Source organism: Otolemur garnettii, unplaced genomic scaffold (genome assembly GCF_000181295.1).
Source record: "Otolemur garnettii isolate 467f Iridium unplaced genomic scaffold, OtoGar3 scaffold00202, whole genome shotgun sequence".
In the NCBI taxonomy this organism is placed as follows: domain Eukaryota; kingdom Metazoa; phylum Chordata; class Mammalia; order Primates; family Galagidae; genus Otolemur; species Otolemur garnettii.
In genome coordinates, this window is record NW_003852597.1 from 126,559 (window position 1) to 143,147 (window position 16,589).

Genomic DNA, 16,589 nt, shown 5'->3' on the forward strand with positions numbered 1-16,589 from the left:
CTTTACCTCCTTCATGTTTACATGGATGGAGCTAGAAAATATTCTTCTTAGCAAAGTATCTCAAGAATGGAAGAAAAAGTATCCAATGTACTCAACCCTATTATGAAACTAATTTTTAGCTATCATAGGAAAGCTATAACCCAATTTTAGCCCAAGAATATGGGGAATGGGGAAAGGTAGGGGAGAGGAGGAGGGAGGATGGGTAGAGGGAGGGTGATTGCTGGGATCACGCCTATGATTTATCCTATAAGGGTACATGTGAATCTTTCTAAATGTGGAATATAAATGTCTTAACACAACAACTATGAGAATGACATGAAGGCTATGTTGGCCAATTGGACGAAAGTTATGGAAACAACACACTGTACCCCATGATAGTATTAATGTACACAACTATGATTTAATAAAAGAAAGAAATTCACTTAAGCCCAAGAGTTTGAGATTGCTGTGAGCTGTGATACCAAAGCACTCTACTGAGAGAGACATAGTAAAACTGTCTCAAAAAAAAAAAAAAAAAAAGATGAGTGAATAGAGACTTAGAGAGGTTCTGGTCACACACCTAGAAAGTAGTGGTGGAAACGTCTTTAGGTTGTGTTCTCTGATTTCTGCTCTTTCCTTATAAGAGGAGCTTTCTCACTTAGTGTGTATCAGAGCTCAAGAGTACATTTCCTGGGTTCCCTAGTGGCTAGGTGTATCCTTCCAAACATACAAGAAGAGCACTGCTTCTAAGATTTTCCCTTACACATAACAGAGCAGAACTCACAGATGTAAGTGACATGCCAAGCCCACCCTCCTGATTACATGAGGAGCAGACTCAGACATCTGTCATCAGCTGCCTTTAACCTACATGAGCACAGTGTTCCCTCTGTGCCAGGCTGTGCTCTAAGCCCCCACAGATACCCCCTCTCTTTAAATCAGTATCACCTAACAAGCGAGGTGCTGTACTATCTCCTCTGTGAGGAAGCAGAGTCATACAAGAGCTTAGAAACTTCCCAGGGGCCCACAGCTAGTGAGTGGCAGCCAGAACTAAAACCCAGGCATGTCTGGCTCCCAACTCTGTTCTCTTGGCCACCACCTCTGCTGCCAACATCTCAGTTTGATGCTTACTGGGGACAGGAACCAGACTTACCAAGGGCTCAGAGTTCTATCCTATCTTCTAGTTTTCAGTGTGTGTCTCTGGGTATTTCATCCTCGGTCCCTGGGCAGCTTCGTGAATGAGATGCAGAAACCTGGCTGGGAGAGGTCGTCAGAGTTATGAAGGACTCAGGATCTGGGACTGCTGGGTGTCCCTGTGCCCTTTACTGTGGCTGTATCGTCCCACAGGGCAGAGCATCCAGCCTCCGAGACTTGCCCAGGGCCTGGCACAGGGGCATCTGGTGCCTCTGCTCGGCTTTCAGCCATGATGGGGCAAACACTAACACTGTGCCCGGCCACGTTCTGGGCTCTGGGGGGGAGGACTGAGTGAGGAATTGTGGTCCAGCTCTCCTAGAGCCCATAGTGTGGATGGGGATGGAGGCCACAAGATACAGAGTTACAGACCTGATGGCAGTGCGGGGGGACACATGCCGTGAAGGAAGCTTTGTGCAAAGGCCTGAGAAGGAAGAGCAGCTACTGCAGGGCCAGGCCTAGAGAGAGGGAGAGGAAATGAATCAGGCAGAGAGAGCAACACCCTGGGGCATGAGTGAGTGTAGCTAGTGGAGCCCGACAGAGAGAGAGTGAAGGGGGGAAACAGGAGGTCCCATCCTCCTGCACTGAAATGACTGTGACTGCCGACATCACACGTATCTGCAGCTCCACAGCTCTCCTGCCCCACAAGTCTCCAGAGACAGAGGCAGATGCACCATAGATTGAATGTGGGCTTTAGAGTCAGTTGCAGGACTAGCCTACCAGGTGGCCTCATTCCTCTGGTCCTCACTGTTCTCATCTGGCAAATGGGAGGAAAACATCTACCCTAGCAAGGGGACAGAGAATGAAGAGAAGGGAGGTGACTCAGCAGTCAGGCACTGGGCTGGGCATATCCCTAAGATAAGGCAGACGGCAAGTCCTCCTGCCTGATGTCCACCAATCACCTGGTATATTCCTTATTGCTCCATGTCCCCAATTTGCATCCTGAACACTCATTGGGAGAGTGAAGAGAGGCCAGACACCCTCTCTGTGCTGTATTTCAATGTCATTTTCCAACACTAGGACTTACCATCTGCAGGTTCCTCCAGGTTATCATGCCAGGACATGGGCTTCCTAGTGATCAGGTGAACTAGAGAAAAACAGCATCACAGGTTTACATTAAAACATGAACTCCCTGCCCTCTCTAGGACACCACTTCGGCTGGACATCCACTTGGAACTTACTAAGCATCTGGCACATGCCAGGGATTGAATGTGCTTGGTGCTGGGAGCAAGGTTGAGTGACACCCTCAGGAACCTAGAATATAGAGTGGCACTATCCAGTATGTTGGCCACATCCACATGTGGATATGTGAATTTGAATGTATAACATGAAATACCATAAAAAATTCTGTTCCTTAGTCACATTATTCAGCATATTTCAGGTGTGCAACAGCCACAGCTGGGATATGGCTACAATTTGGACTGTGGCACAGATACAGAGCATGTTCTCCATTGACAGATGCTCTCTACAACTGTCTGCCTAGAGGGAAGGTAAGCATGCCAGGCTGTGAACAGAGGTTGCCCAGACAATTAGCCCTCCCCAGGAGGGCACACAATGACAGTGGGGTAGAATTGACACTCACCAGTTAGCTCAGAATTACATATGCACAGGAGAGGCTGCAAGCAAGACAGAAAAGCTTCCTGTGTTCCCTGATCTTCATTCTATTTATAGTGACAAATGATGAACACACATGGCATCTGAAGACTTGAGTGAGATGGAGAACAGTAAAGCAGGACAAGTGGGTAGAGTGTTGATGGGGGTGTATGTGGGATGCACACCTAGGGAGATACACTTGAGCAGAGTCCTGCCCAGGGGACTCTGTGAGTGTATGTGGGAGAACAAACACAGGTCTGAGCTTGAAGAGTTTGAGAAACATCAAGAAGGCCTGAGTGGTCCAGGGAAGGGAGGTAGGTGGAGAGTGGTAGGAAATGAGCAGAGGTCAGTAGAAACCAGTGGAGTCCAAACTTTTGGCACTGAAATAGCTTTGCAGCATGAAGCCCTCTGAGATGTGTATTTACATAGTCTCTATTGTCAGCGTATTAGCAGAGCATAATTTCTCTCTGTAGAGGTAAAAATAAACAAACAACAGTTCAAGTTCTAGTATTTCCTCACTTTACCTCAATGGGCATATGCCCAAAAGAAGTGAGCTGGGAGACAGCAGTTTTTAAAGAACACCTTGATATTGGCTGAAAGAATTCTTTAAGTAAGATAAAATGGACCAAGTTTGAATAGAAGTGGACATAAAATTGTTGTTCTGATTGTTAAGAGCTCCAGAGTAAAATCAGGTTAGTTATGAGTAAAGTCTTCATTACATTTTCTCTATATACTTCATGAGATGTAATCAGACTACGGCCAACTGCACCATGCAGTTAATTAGGCGCAGGAGTCAGGGAGTAAGTTTAGGAGAAGGAATAATGTTTCTTTCAGTAAGGTGAAGGAAAAGGTAAGTTGTATTTCAAAAATCCATTTATTTTCAATTGGCAGGGGACAAAGGAGCCTGTGTGGGATCCTTGAGCAGTGGCTGGTCCAGAGTAGCCTCCAAATTCCTTTTTAAAGGCATAGGACTACAGGGAGTGGGGATGGGGCAGGGGCCTCATCTTCTGTGTGATTTAATCTTTAGCTCTGAAACTGTGGAGCCACTGAAGATTGTATGGAGGGCTGGCATGACCCAGTTGGCCTTCAACATAGCTCAAGCTTGCAGTGGTGCAGGGGAGGGCTTGGGGCCCAGCTTGGAGAGGAGGAGGATAGTTGGGGGCCCATTAGCCAATCCAAATAGCTACTGAGGCTTCCCCAGTGAGGGTGGAGGGAGAGGCACAGTGAGGTGCTACGTAGGCAGGAAATTATGTGAGCAGAGAGGGATATGCCTCTGTCAGAGCTCGTCCACTATCCCATCCTCATTGCCATTATGTCGGAGCCTGCTGTGGCACCCCGTCACTGCGGGAATAAAAACAGCTGGGGAACAGGGATTGAAGGTACATGCCTGAAAGAGGTGAGCTTCCAATATCTCCAGGGACAGCCCCGAGCAACCTCTGCCATGGCATTTTATTGAAGCATTATACAACAGATGCAGGTGTGCTTAATGGTCATGCTCTTTCCCCATGGGCTTGACTCCTACCCTGCTGCACCGGGAATGTTCAGAGTATAACACCTGCTTGCTAATGAGCTAGATCTTATCTCATTAACACCTATAGCTGCTTGAGAGCTTGTCTCCAGGCAGCAAAACTTCTCCATGCTGGCTAGGAGATGGAGGCACGAGGAGCGAGACTTTCAAGAACCGGTGACCACATCCACAAGCTTGGTGCATGGTCTTCCTACACGCCTCCTGGTTCACGAAGTTGTCTTTCACTGAGGTCGTAGCAGCTGGCTCAGGTGAGAGAAATGCAAAAGAGTAACAGGACCTGTGCCTAATTACATAGAGGAGTGAGGGAGACAGAAGTTGACAGTGACTCCCAGGCTTTGCACTTGGGAGACTGAATGACTGTGGTGCCTCTTGCTGAGACAGGATGTTCTGGAGTGGGCGGGGTGGGGCAGGAGGTGCAGATGAGCCCAGCTTTCCACCTGCTGGGTTTGAGGTGCCTGGGGATGGTGCAGGGCAGGCAGCTAGGAGGGGGTTGTGTGTGAGGGTGCGAAGCTCCATTTGAGGCCCAGTAGCATTAAGAGGAGCTGATGTGACAGGTCCAGGTGAAACCTCCAAAGAGCGTGCAGTGACAAGAGTGGAGAGCAGGGTTGTTTTATTGGGAGAGCAATGTAGGTCCAGAGTCAACTGTCCTGAACTTCCTAGACTACATGTGAAGCAGGAAAATAAATGCTTACCTCACTGAAAAAAACAAATTATAAATGGCTTCTTAACTTTCTTTGCTATGATGAAAAATACGTAATCACATTGTGGATGTGTTCTAAGATACCCAACACGTCTGCTGTAAAGCAGGTAAGCCCCTTCCCAAATCCTGGGTCTGAGAAGTCTAGTAGTGAGAGAAGCTCTTCCTTCATGGGATCCCCCCCCCCCCATATCACAACCTTCCTTAGTGGTGACCTCCAGGACTTGCCCTTCTCATCCCATCACCCCTCACCCTTGCAGAAGGGATTCATGTGATATTGTAAGTAGAGTTTCCAGGTGGCATGCTCTTTGACATACAGTTCCTGCAAGATCTGGTTCTGGTAGACCTCATCTAGGTCTTCCTTCTCCTTTTGTCATCCAGCCATGTCCTTGGTGCTGCAGGTCCTGACTGGCTTCTCTCTGTACCCTCAGGTGGCTGGCCCGGTGCTGGTCTCCTGGGTCTCCAGGCTACCACTTCCCATGCAGTCTAGGGAAGAGTGGCCCACATGATTTCTAGGCAACAACATCCCTGCCATAGGATCCTGCTGTGCTAGACCACCTGGGTGGATGCACCCTTTGCCCCTGTCTGGATCCATAGATCCAGATCCCACCTCTGAGGACTTCATTTCCTTCCCTGCTCCCTCGTGGTGTTCAGTTCACTTGCTTGGCTTCTCAGGACCCAGCCTGGTTATGAGAACTGTCCTAGGATATACCAGGAGGAGACTGGTCAGCAAGTGGCAGATCAGTGAGGTCATGATCATATCATGGACCTCACTTTGGTCAATCATTTCCTCAAAAATATTTGGAAGGAGTCAGAGACCCCTCCTATTGTAAAGCAGATGCACAGTAAAAGGGAACAATGACTCTGGGGAAACTGTGATAACAAAGCCCCCTACCCTTGAAAAAGAAACTTCCTTTGAATCCATTAGTCACAGCCCCCTTAAGAGTGGGGAGGAGAACTCTGAGAAGAGGACTGAAGATAAAGAAGTGTGTAGGGAGGGGAAAGAACTTCCAGGAGAAACTTGAAGATAAGAAAGTACATAGGAAGGAGCGGCTGGACATACCTCCTGCCTCCCCCCTTGTACTATGTGACACCCCTGCCCCCAACTAACCACATTGTTTCAGCCTCTGTTCCTTTGATTGCTTGCTGTGACACATAATAGAGTATAAAGACCTATTTGATCTGTCATTTGGGGTTGCTTGCTTCCTATGGCAACAACCTTTGTGCAGGTACAATAAATTTCTATTAATTGCACAAAAGTGGGGTCTGAGTATCTTTCTCAGCTGTGTGAGTTACAGTAAAACTACCTTTATGGATGTTTCATTGAACTCCATATGTCCCAATTATTATCATTTCAAAGTTTCAATATAAAAAGTATTGAGAAATTGTATACTATTTCTTCACACTCTTTCAAACCTGGCGCAAATTTCATACTCATAGCACATCTCAAGTGCTCATTAGCTATACACAGGTATAATTCTATATTTCTTCCAATTACTATTTAGATTTATACCTAAGTTCCACCTGAAATTGAGTTTTGAGTGTAGTGTGAGGTAGGAATTCTGTATAATTTCTTTTCCAAGTTGTATCCAATTGACCCAGCAGCAGTTTATTGAAAAGAGAGTCCAATGCCCACAGTTCTACTCTGCTACTTTTGTGTTAAAGAAAATGTCCAGACATGTGAGTCTGTCTCTAAACTACTTGGTCTGTAAAATTTCTTTCTTTCTTTCTTTTTTTTTTTTTGCAGTTTTTGGCTGGGGTTGGATTTGAACCTGCCACTTTCGGCATATGGGGTGGGCACCCTACTCCTTTGAGCCACAGGCACCCCTGGTCAGTAAATTTTCATCTCGGTATGCCTGCAGAAACACTACATTTTATTAGTGTTTTTTTTTTTTTCTGGTTGTAAATATTTTTATCTTTCTCACTCACACAACATTGTTGCATGAGACATTTGCTAGTTTTAATATGTTTCCATAAGATTAATACTCATATGGAGTATGATGTGGAAAAGTACAGAACTAACAAAAAGTTTATATGAAAAGAAAAGCACACATTTCTTAGGATTTAAAAATATTGCACATAAAGTTGCATGGAAATTACTGGCTGCTTTTACAAACAGAATGAGGTATTAGTCAATCTCTAGATCAGTGGTTCTCAATCTTCCTAATGCCACAGCCCTTTAATACAGTTCCTATGGGAACCATGACCCAAAGGTTGAGAACTGCTGCTTTAGATAAAAATGAGTACAAAGAAGAGGAATTACACACACACACAAACTTTAGAAAAACCTAGAGTGCCGACAACTAAGAAAAGTGTGAAAGATGCGTAAGTAGCTATGATTTCAACACTACGAAATCATTTTTAGCCAGGGATGAAACATGTAACAATCTCTTGGCAACATTTTATAAGTTTTCAACTTTTTTCCAGCCCAAAAAACCATGAGCTATAAAATCACTTTTTACACTAATTCTATGGTAGAAAAGCACAGTTCTGTGTTAAATATCAAACCATCCCTTTCTAAAGCTTTCAGTGGCTATTAACAAAGATCTGTTCTCCTTTGCTGAATGCCTCAATTACACAATTTCATATACATTTAGTAACCCAAGTCACAGCTGCTACAGAACATACGATTTTACATTAGTAAAGGTTTCACTGCAAAAATCATCATTCAAATTCACACATTTTCAATCTACTATAACTTTTTTCCAGTTTTAACATTGTTTTAACTTGATGAAGTACAAGTACAAAACACTGTTGTACACGTTTACTTTTCATTACATGGAAATGGAAAAATATGTTTGTGTTTTTACCAGAATTTGTATCACTCAGTACTAGCTACTGTACCAATGTTTTTCTATAGGGATTTCTTTTACTATGCCCATATCATGAATAAAAAAGCTCAAAACTCTTCAAATATGGTAGATTTACATTTATTTTAATATTCCTCATCAAGATGCTTTGGAGAACTGTTAATAAATACAAATTCATCTTAGCCAAGAGTTCTGAATGGGTAATGTTACTTCGTGTTGGCCAAGATCTCCCTTATGTTGACATTGCAAAGACACTGTGCACTTACTTTAGGTTTTAAAAAAGTATTGTCTCAATAGCCCTCTTACTGTGTAGGAAGGCAAATTTCCATTTCTTGAGAATTCTTGAATCTCATCATAGATAGTTATTGGTTAAGCAGTAATTCATGAAACCCCATTTACAGAAGACAATTGCAACAGAGGACCATTAAGTACCACATGTACCATAGACTAACAAATTTACAAATATTCAAACTGTGTTTTCCCTATCTCTAAAATGTTTAACCATAACAAAGGAGAATATCAGCCAATAAAGCAAAAGAAAACATAAACTGCACTAGTGTCCAGCATACACTTCTACAGTATACCTCACAGTTTTTGGCCATTTCAGCTAAGTATTTTCTTATGACAAACAAAAATAATGATAAAAAGCAGCATCAACTTTGGTGGGAAATGTGGGGAAAAATACTCCTAATTCCATAAAATATTTGAAATTTGTTTTGTTTCTATAAATAAATAAAATGGTGTTTATCTTTTTTTAACTTTTAATCATCATTCTTGCTGTTAAAACATCAAACTTATGTAAATAGTTAGGGATAAACACGGTATTTAAAATAACATGTCTTGAAAACTGAACCAATGCTTTGTTCTTGGTAGAATCATCTTTGTTTCTTCTTTTTACATCCCAATTATAAACCCTGGCCTGACTTCTGTAGTAGTAAATTGATCTTGAAGAAAGTCAAGGTCTTCCTCAAGAGAATCAAGATTCTTTGTGGCAGTCGATAAATTCTTTTCCAATAATGCCTCAGCTTCATCAATATCATACTCAAGCATTACATTAGCCCCCAACCACAGGCACACTTTATCAGTAGGAGGAACCAAAGGTTTGCAGTACAATTTATCTGCCAGTAAGAATCTCGTCTCTAGAGAGTTGGTGGATTCTTTTTTCTTCTGCATGTATTTTAGAATTTCCAAAGTCTGTTTAATTTCAGGAATCTGACCTTTTAGCCTCCTTTTCTTCTGAGCAAGATTTAGTTCCATGAACTTGTATTTCTGGTACTGTTCATCCAGCTTCTTTAGTACTGTATCTGCAGTTTCATTTCCAGGCTGCTTCATAAAAGAATCTACATCTTCCACAAACCCAGCTTCAGGAATTCCCAGGTGGATCCCCCGCCCATTCCCTGCAGCCCCTTCTCCCATGCCACAACCATCCTTGGCGACAGCCATCTTGGAGATGCCAATCTACTATAACTTTTTAAAGTTTAATCTTTAAATATGTATCAGGCCCAATCTTTTTTTGGTAACAAAACTGGCTGCATTAATCAGCTCAGGGGCAGATAAAGAATAAGGACTAGACAGAATTATATCTTTTTTAAAGAACCTTTCCTAGTAGAGAAATCAGTATTTTGCCTACAAGTTGAATGTTGCTGAATCTGTTAAAAACGGTTATATCAAGTTGTTTAAAGTGAAATTCTGCACTTGTCAAAATCGTTCACAGAAAATCATTGCATCAAAGATACTGAGGAGGAGTCAACTAATTGGGGTTAGCAAGAACAGAGAAAAAATGAACTACTGTCCTGAACATTCAGTGTATGTAGTAACCATATTCCCTCTTCGTTGAGTGACAGTCCTGAAGTGCTTACTAGATCCATGGAATCGATTTTCAGTCTGTACTGTGTGCCAATTGGTGGTGTCAAAACCACTGAAAGAAGACATTTTCTCCATATCTTCAAACATGTCATCAAATAGTCCACCTCCAAAAGAAAACTCCTGGAAATGATGCCTTTGTCCACTGGCACCATCCTGGTGTATCTGGAAATGATTTTCAAATTGCTTCTTGGACCAAGTGTTTTGGTTTTGACCAAAGATGCCAAAGTCTTTAAATAAGTCATCAAAATTGAAGTTAAATGACTGTTCAAAAGGACCGTGCTACCTCTTTGTCCTTTAGCATTAGTAAAAGCACTGTGTCCAAGTGTATTGCATTCTTCTGCAATCTCTGAATTTTGCTTCAGCATCAGGGCTCTTATTTTTGTCTGGGTGGTAGTTCATGGCCAACTTGTGAAAGGCCTTCTTGATTTGATGCTCTGATGGTGATTCTGGCACACCTAAGATATCATAATAGCTTTTTGAGGCCAGAATTAATTCTGTTATCATCAAAATGCATATTGCAAAGATGAAAACTGACTGGGGATAGCCATTTCTTACGTCCCTCAGGCTGTGGGGGCTTCTCAGCAGAGCAGAGGCGCCCATGGTGCTGACGATCTTGGTAGGGCTGTTCGGGCTCAGCCCCTCACCCCGGTCTCCGCAGCCTCCCGGAGCTGGCGCGAGCCCATGCAGCTAGCACAGCGACCTCAAGTGCCTCCTGCCACCGCCGCAGCCTCTGACCTGTATTAGATATTTTTGAATTATGTTTTGGTATCTAGTAAGAAATAATTTCCTCTTAGGACAATCTTTATATTCCTATTCCTTTGATAATTTCCCTACTAATTATAATCAGATATCAATTCCCTACAAATATCTCTTGGAATGTTGACTGAGATTATATTTAATGAAGATAGCAATTTGAGGACAGCATGTTTTCAAATCAATCATCTGATCTGCTGCTCTCATCTAGGTGGGATGTTCTGCCTTCCACCCGGTTTCTATTCCCATCTTGGGGCAGGAGCAGCTGAAGGCTCAACCTTCAGAATTTTGATGACAAAACAATGGAGGGCTCCACCCCCTTTTTATTTTATTTTTTTATTAAATGATAGCTGTGTACATTAATGCAATCATGGGGTACAGTGTGGTGTCTTCATATACAATTTGAAATACTTTCATCAAACTGGTTAACATAGCCTTTATGTCGTTTTCTTATTGTGTTAAGACGTTTATATTCTACTCTTAGAAAGATTCACTTGTACCCTTGTAAGATAAACCGTAGAAGTAATCCCTCCAATCACCCATCTCCCCTCCCTCCTCATCCCCCCTCCCCATATTCTTAGGCCATAATTAGGTTATAGCTTTCTTCTTTTTTTCTGAATATTATTTTTTAATTTTTTTTATTAAATCATAGCAGTGTACATTAATACCATCATGGGGTACAGTGTACTGTTTCTGTATACAATTTGAAATACTTTCATCCAACTGGTTAACATAGCCTTCATGTCTTTTTCTTAGTTATTAAGACATTTATATTCTACACTTAGAGAGATTCACATGTACCCTTATAGAATGAACCAGGGAAGCTATAATCCACCCCCTTTTTAGAGGAGACTTTTCTCAAGGGCAGAAAGTTCCTGGGATGGTTGTAGAATTATAGGATGAAGACAAATGAAGTCTGGGAGGAAGCAGACCAAAAAGCGCAAAGAAAAACCATCCTGAGTCCCCATCTATCTGTAGCAGGGCCTGTCCCTATATGAGTGCTCAGGGCCCACTCTCCCCTGACTCACTTCACCCTAGCCCCTGCCCTCCTTTAGAATAGGTGGGATCCTTTCCACTCCTCACTTTCCTGTACCTTCTCAACCACTGGTGCCAAAGTTTGCTCTGTGGTCATAGACCATGTTCCAAGAAGAGGCCAGTCACACAGCAGGGGCTCATGTCGGCTGGCAGAGGAGGCAGGACAGGATAGGACCGGATTCCCTATAAATGGAAACAGATAAAGGCATTCCTGGGATCTGAGGACTGACACAGGGGTAGAGGCCGGGTACAGACAGGAGTGAGACAAATAGGAGCTGGTGGTGGACAAGAGGGCCTGTAACTCACCCAGGCTGAGGGATGGTTGCCTTTGTCTTGCCTGACCTGGGCCCACCAGGTCAGGGTGGGAATCCACAGTGCTGGGATTCCAGGCTGTTCCAAATTGTCCCAGTCCCGGAGAATCCATCTCCTCAGGAGAAGATTTCGGACTTGACTGGAGGGTGAGCAGGGCCCTAGGAGGAAGGGCTCTGTGGAGGGGTGGGAATGTGGATGGGGGAGTTGAGGGAAAGGGGAGCCAGGCGGACAGGGCGGCGGGAGAGGGGCAGTCGGGATGGGACAGAGTTGTTGGCCTTGTGGAGCCTCTGGGCAGGATTCTGGGAATGGGGGGCATTATTTATGTGGGGGAAAGTGGAGGGAGAGGAAATAGTAGAAGGTGCAGGTTTCAAGGGAGGAGTCCGAGGGCGGGGAGGCTGAGGCTGAGGATGCTGAGGGCGGGGAGGCCGAGGGCGGGGAGGCTGAGGCTGAGGATGGGGGCGTGGAAGGCGGGGAGGCTGAGGACGGGGATGGGGAGTGCGGGGATGCAGAGGACAAAGATGAGGAAGGACAGTAGGGGGAGAGCATGGAGGAAAAGAGCAGCGAGGTTGAGGCTGGGGCCGAGGCTGGGGAATGGGAGGCAGCTTCTTTGTCATTGTTCAGCGCTACTCGCTAGAGACTAGAGAGTAACTGAGGTGTGCCCAGAATTCACATGGCCTTTAAATCATTCCCATCCCTTGCATCACTCAAAGGCCTTTATGACATAAGCAGGCCCCTCCCTTACCTCTAGGGGATGGGTCCAGCAGCCAGGGAACCAGTCCCTGTTTCCAAGGTTAAGAGTGATTGTGGGAAATAACAAAGAGAAGAAGAGGATATAATATTAGTCACTGATCTTGGGAGCTCATGGAGTTTTTAGTCAAAGTAGGCGAAGAGTGTTCAAAGAGTCATAATTGATTCCATATGTAAAAGCAAACAAACAGTTTTAAATAATTTTTGTAGTTCTCCTATGTTCCACCTTCCCAGGCCAGTAAGATTTGTGGACCACAACTCTGTTCCTGTCTGTTGCACTGACACATTCCCCCTTGAGTTTCTTTCTGAGGAAGGTGGAAACCTCCGTGCGCTCATGGAGCCTGCTCACAATACTGAAAGAATTTACAATATTAACCCTAATGTTAACCAACCCTCAACAGGTTCATGTTGCTCACTGCACAGGAAATCAATTACTGAGACAAGAAGGATTGTTAAGGAGGAAAACCTTCATTTCTGGAGATGGGTTTGCTGGAAAGAGGAGGCAGGGACTGTCTTAAGTTGGTTTGCCAACCTACATTTCAGGGGTGGGAGGGTTCATGGAGGTGACAATGAATAACGCATGAGGGGAGTAAACATGATCATGTGTTGGGGTGGAGTGCAGGGCATGGAATTGCTGTTAGAAATCATAGTATATATGTCCCATGAATAAAAAATGGTGGATACGTCCCTCCCAGAGTGGGGATTTTTGTATTATAATGAGCTAGGGGTTAATATTTTTCACTTTTCAGCCTTGTATGCAGGCTCAGTGTGTCCTTGGGCATAATTTTTGGTGGCATACGCCACATCCCTTATATTGTTTTTTCTGGACAAGCAGGTGGTGTAAGCCTGGATAGTTATCTCATGGCTACAAGGAGGTTCCCACCTCCCTGGGAAAGAAATGCAAAAGGTATCAAGCAACAGAAAGTTACAAAGTTCTGGTCAAGAAATCTCGTCCAAGAAATGGAAACATCCAAGAATTACAAGAAAAATATTTTTTAAATGTTTTCTTGTGCATGGAGGGTGTTGCAGAACTTGGGGCAAAAGGTGGGAGCATCAAATTGCCAACATGCTATAGAGCAGCATCCCTGCCTCCATATGCTGCTGGACAGGATGATGTCAGTGCTACATCTGAGCAGGACTTGACTATTGCTAGCTGACTTCTTCTTGGTCCCTGAGGTCCCATGCTTTCATGCCTTACTCTTAACTGAAAGCGGAACATAGGGCCAAAGCTGGCAGGATGACTGCCCACTTCTGAGTGACTCATGACTACATTGGACTTTCCTGCTCACTACCTGAGAAGCTAATTCCATGTGACATGATTAAGGACACAGCACCTTCCCCCTTTCATTTGTCTCATGTAGCCAGCTCTCTGCTCAGCACTGCTGGTTTCTTTCATCAGCATCCAAACCATCAGCCCCTCTGACTCTCTATTTCCTCCTGTACTCTTATCACCATAATATCTGAGTTCTTTTTCTTGATGCAAAACTGGTTTCTCTTATAGTTAGCAAACTTTGAGTTGTACTCTCTGCAGCTCTAGCTATATAATTCCCAAACTTCACTATTCCTTACATTGCTTCTTATTTATTTATTTATATTTTGAGGCACAGTCTTGCTCTGTAGACCAGGCTAGAGTGGCTTGGAGTCAGCCTAGGTCACAGCAACCTCAGACTCCTGGGTTCAAGTGCTCCTCCTGCTTCAGTCTCCCAAGTAGCTGAGTCTACAGCTGTCCACTACAACTCCTGGCTAAGTTTTCTGTTTAGTAGAGATGAGGTCTCACTCCTTCTCTGGCTGATCTCAAACTCCTGACCCCAAGTGATCCTCCTGACTTGTATCTTGAATGAGATGACTCATTCTCTCTAACCTACTTTAGACTGTGAGTACGAATGGTGCATGGAGTCTCCTTTCTCCTTCTGCTTCCTTTCACACCACTACTCTCCTGTTTCCAGTGAAAATCTCTTGTTTCTTAGAAGCTTGTGTTACCTACACTGTTTCCCTGGCACGGTCAACTTCAGATCCCCTGGAGGTTGTCCTTTTATATGAAAACTTTCACATTCATCTCAAAGTCATTTTTGAATCCTTCATCCTGAGTTATTTCAATCTCCATTTAGATGACTTGCTTCAATTCTCTGGCCTCTTCTTTCTGGAATTACTTTTACTTTTAACAAATCTTCCATATTTGTATAATTTTTTATTTTCATTGACGCATAATGCAATTATGTAATGTTTTGGTACATGTATTCTTTGTGCCTATCCATCACCTCTAGGCATATCCATCACCTCTAACACTTATCATTTTCCAGAGGTGAGAACATTACAAATCCCCTCCTCTAGTTATCGTGAAATATACATACAAGATGGCACTATGCTCTCCCAGGGCTACAGAGCAAGACTCTGTCTCAGAAGAAAAATACATATAGTAGAATGTGAACGTTTTAAAACAATAACTGAGAAAATGACATGAAGGCTCTGTTGACCAGTTTGATGGAAGTATTTGGGATTGCATGTGAAAACTCCACACTGTACCCCAGAAGTGCATTAATGTACATAGTTACCATTCAATAAAAAAAAAAGAAAGAAAGAAAAATACATATAGTATTGTTGACTACACTCACTGTGTTATGAGAACATCAAAACTTATTCCTCCTATCAAACTGTCATTATGTACCCATGAACCAATCTCTCCCCATCTCACTTCCCCCAACCCCTCCCAGCCTTTAGTAACTACTATCCTACTCTGTACTTCCATAAGGTCAACTCCTTTAGATTTCTGAAATGAGTATGACCATTGGGCATTTGGCTTTCTATGTCTGGTTATTGCACTTAACAGGGTTCATCCATGTTGTTGCAAAGAACAGGATATCATTCTTTTTATGGCTAAAGAGTATGCCATTCTGTACCTACACAACATTTTCCTGATCCTTCTTCCATTGATGGACACTTAGGTTTATCCCATAGCTTGTCTGTTGTAACTAGTGCTGCAGTAAATATGGGAGTGCAGAGACCTCGTTGACATACTAATTTGACTTACTTTGGCTATATACGTGGTTGGATGATATGGTGGTGGTTTGACTTTTAACTTTTTTGAGGACCTCTCTACTGTTTTCCATAATATACATTTACACCAACAGTGTATAAAGGAACCCATTTCTCCACATCCATATCAGCTTTTGTGATTGTATGTCTTTTTTAAAAAAAAGTATTAATAATAAAAATGTGCACAACCAGAAGAAAACACATATTGCCAGTGAATCAAAACATACTGAAACAGAGGAAACAATTGGGTCTTACATGCTGGTGGGGGCAAACTGATTCTTAGTCACTTCTTAACTGATCATTTACTGCAGCCAGTGGCATCATCATAAACCTCACCTAGCCCTAACATAATTTCATCTATATCAAAGAGCAGGTCTTCATCTTCTCTTGATTTGAGTATTGATTCTAAGTCTGAGAAATTAGTAAGATCCAGGAGTGAAGATTCCTCAGGAGATGGAGATGGCTCTGTTGCCATATTTTCCTCTTTATCATTTTGTTCTTCAGCAGGAATCTATTGTTCCATGATCAGTTGTAAAAGCTCTTCAGTAATTGCTAGTAACTGGGTTACACAATCAATAAGACCACCAAGCAGAAAAGTGACTGATGGATAGTCCATCCTTCAGTGCTTTTCTCAATAGATAAAAATATTATTTAAAAATGTGGTAAATGCATTCTTGTGACAGTGAGTCCTATGGAGATGTTATGTGCTTGCTTTGGATGAGAAATGAGGATATTGATACGATTATGATAGCGATTATAAGGCCAGTAGTACCACAGAACTTTTTGATGGTGTTGGCAAACCTTCCACAAAATTTATATATGTACTCACTTGTAGAGTAGTGAACTGCTGTTATAATTATCACCAGACAGATTGTCACAGCCAAGAAAATAACAGCAACGCAGATCTGTGATAGAGACATGCTAGATAAGGGAGTCAAGCCTAATAAACAATTTCTGCACTTCTTCCAAACAGGACGTGAATGCTCTGTATGTCTTTTTGATAGTAGCCATTCTTTTTTTTTTTTCTTTTTTTTTTTATTGAACGGTA

The 16,589-nt window shown here is 43.1% G+C and overlaps 1 protein-coding gene and 3 pseudogenes across 2 annotated transcripts; all 4 read right to left on the bottom strand.

The window, feature by feature from the left end:
- LOC100964315 overlaps window positions 1-5,370 on the bottom strand; it is a 15,842-nt pseudogene extending 10,472 nt beyond the window's left edge.
- Window positions 5,371-8,689: 3,319 nt separating this feature from the next.
- On the bottom strand, window positions 8,690-9,244 carry LOC100964634 (annotated as a pseudogene). The gene has a single exon (XR_002770900.1). The product of XR_002770900.1 is annotated as a prefoldin subunit 3 pseudogene (transcript).
- Window positions 9,245-9,580: 336 nt separating this feature from the next.
- Window positions 9,581-10,261, bottom strand: LOC100952148 (annotated as a pseudogene).
- A 5,578-nt stretch (window positions 10,262-15,839) lies between these two features.
- TRPC5OS (TRPC5 opposite strand) lies at window positions 15,840-16,157 on the bottom strand. Its single transcript, XM_012812311.1, is given in 1 exon segment — window positions 15,840-16,157. A coding segment is annotated over 1 exon segment (318 nt).
- Window positions 16,158-16,589: the final 432 nt, after the last annotated feature.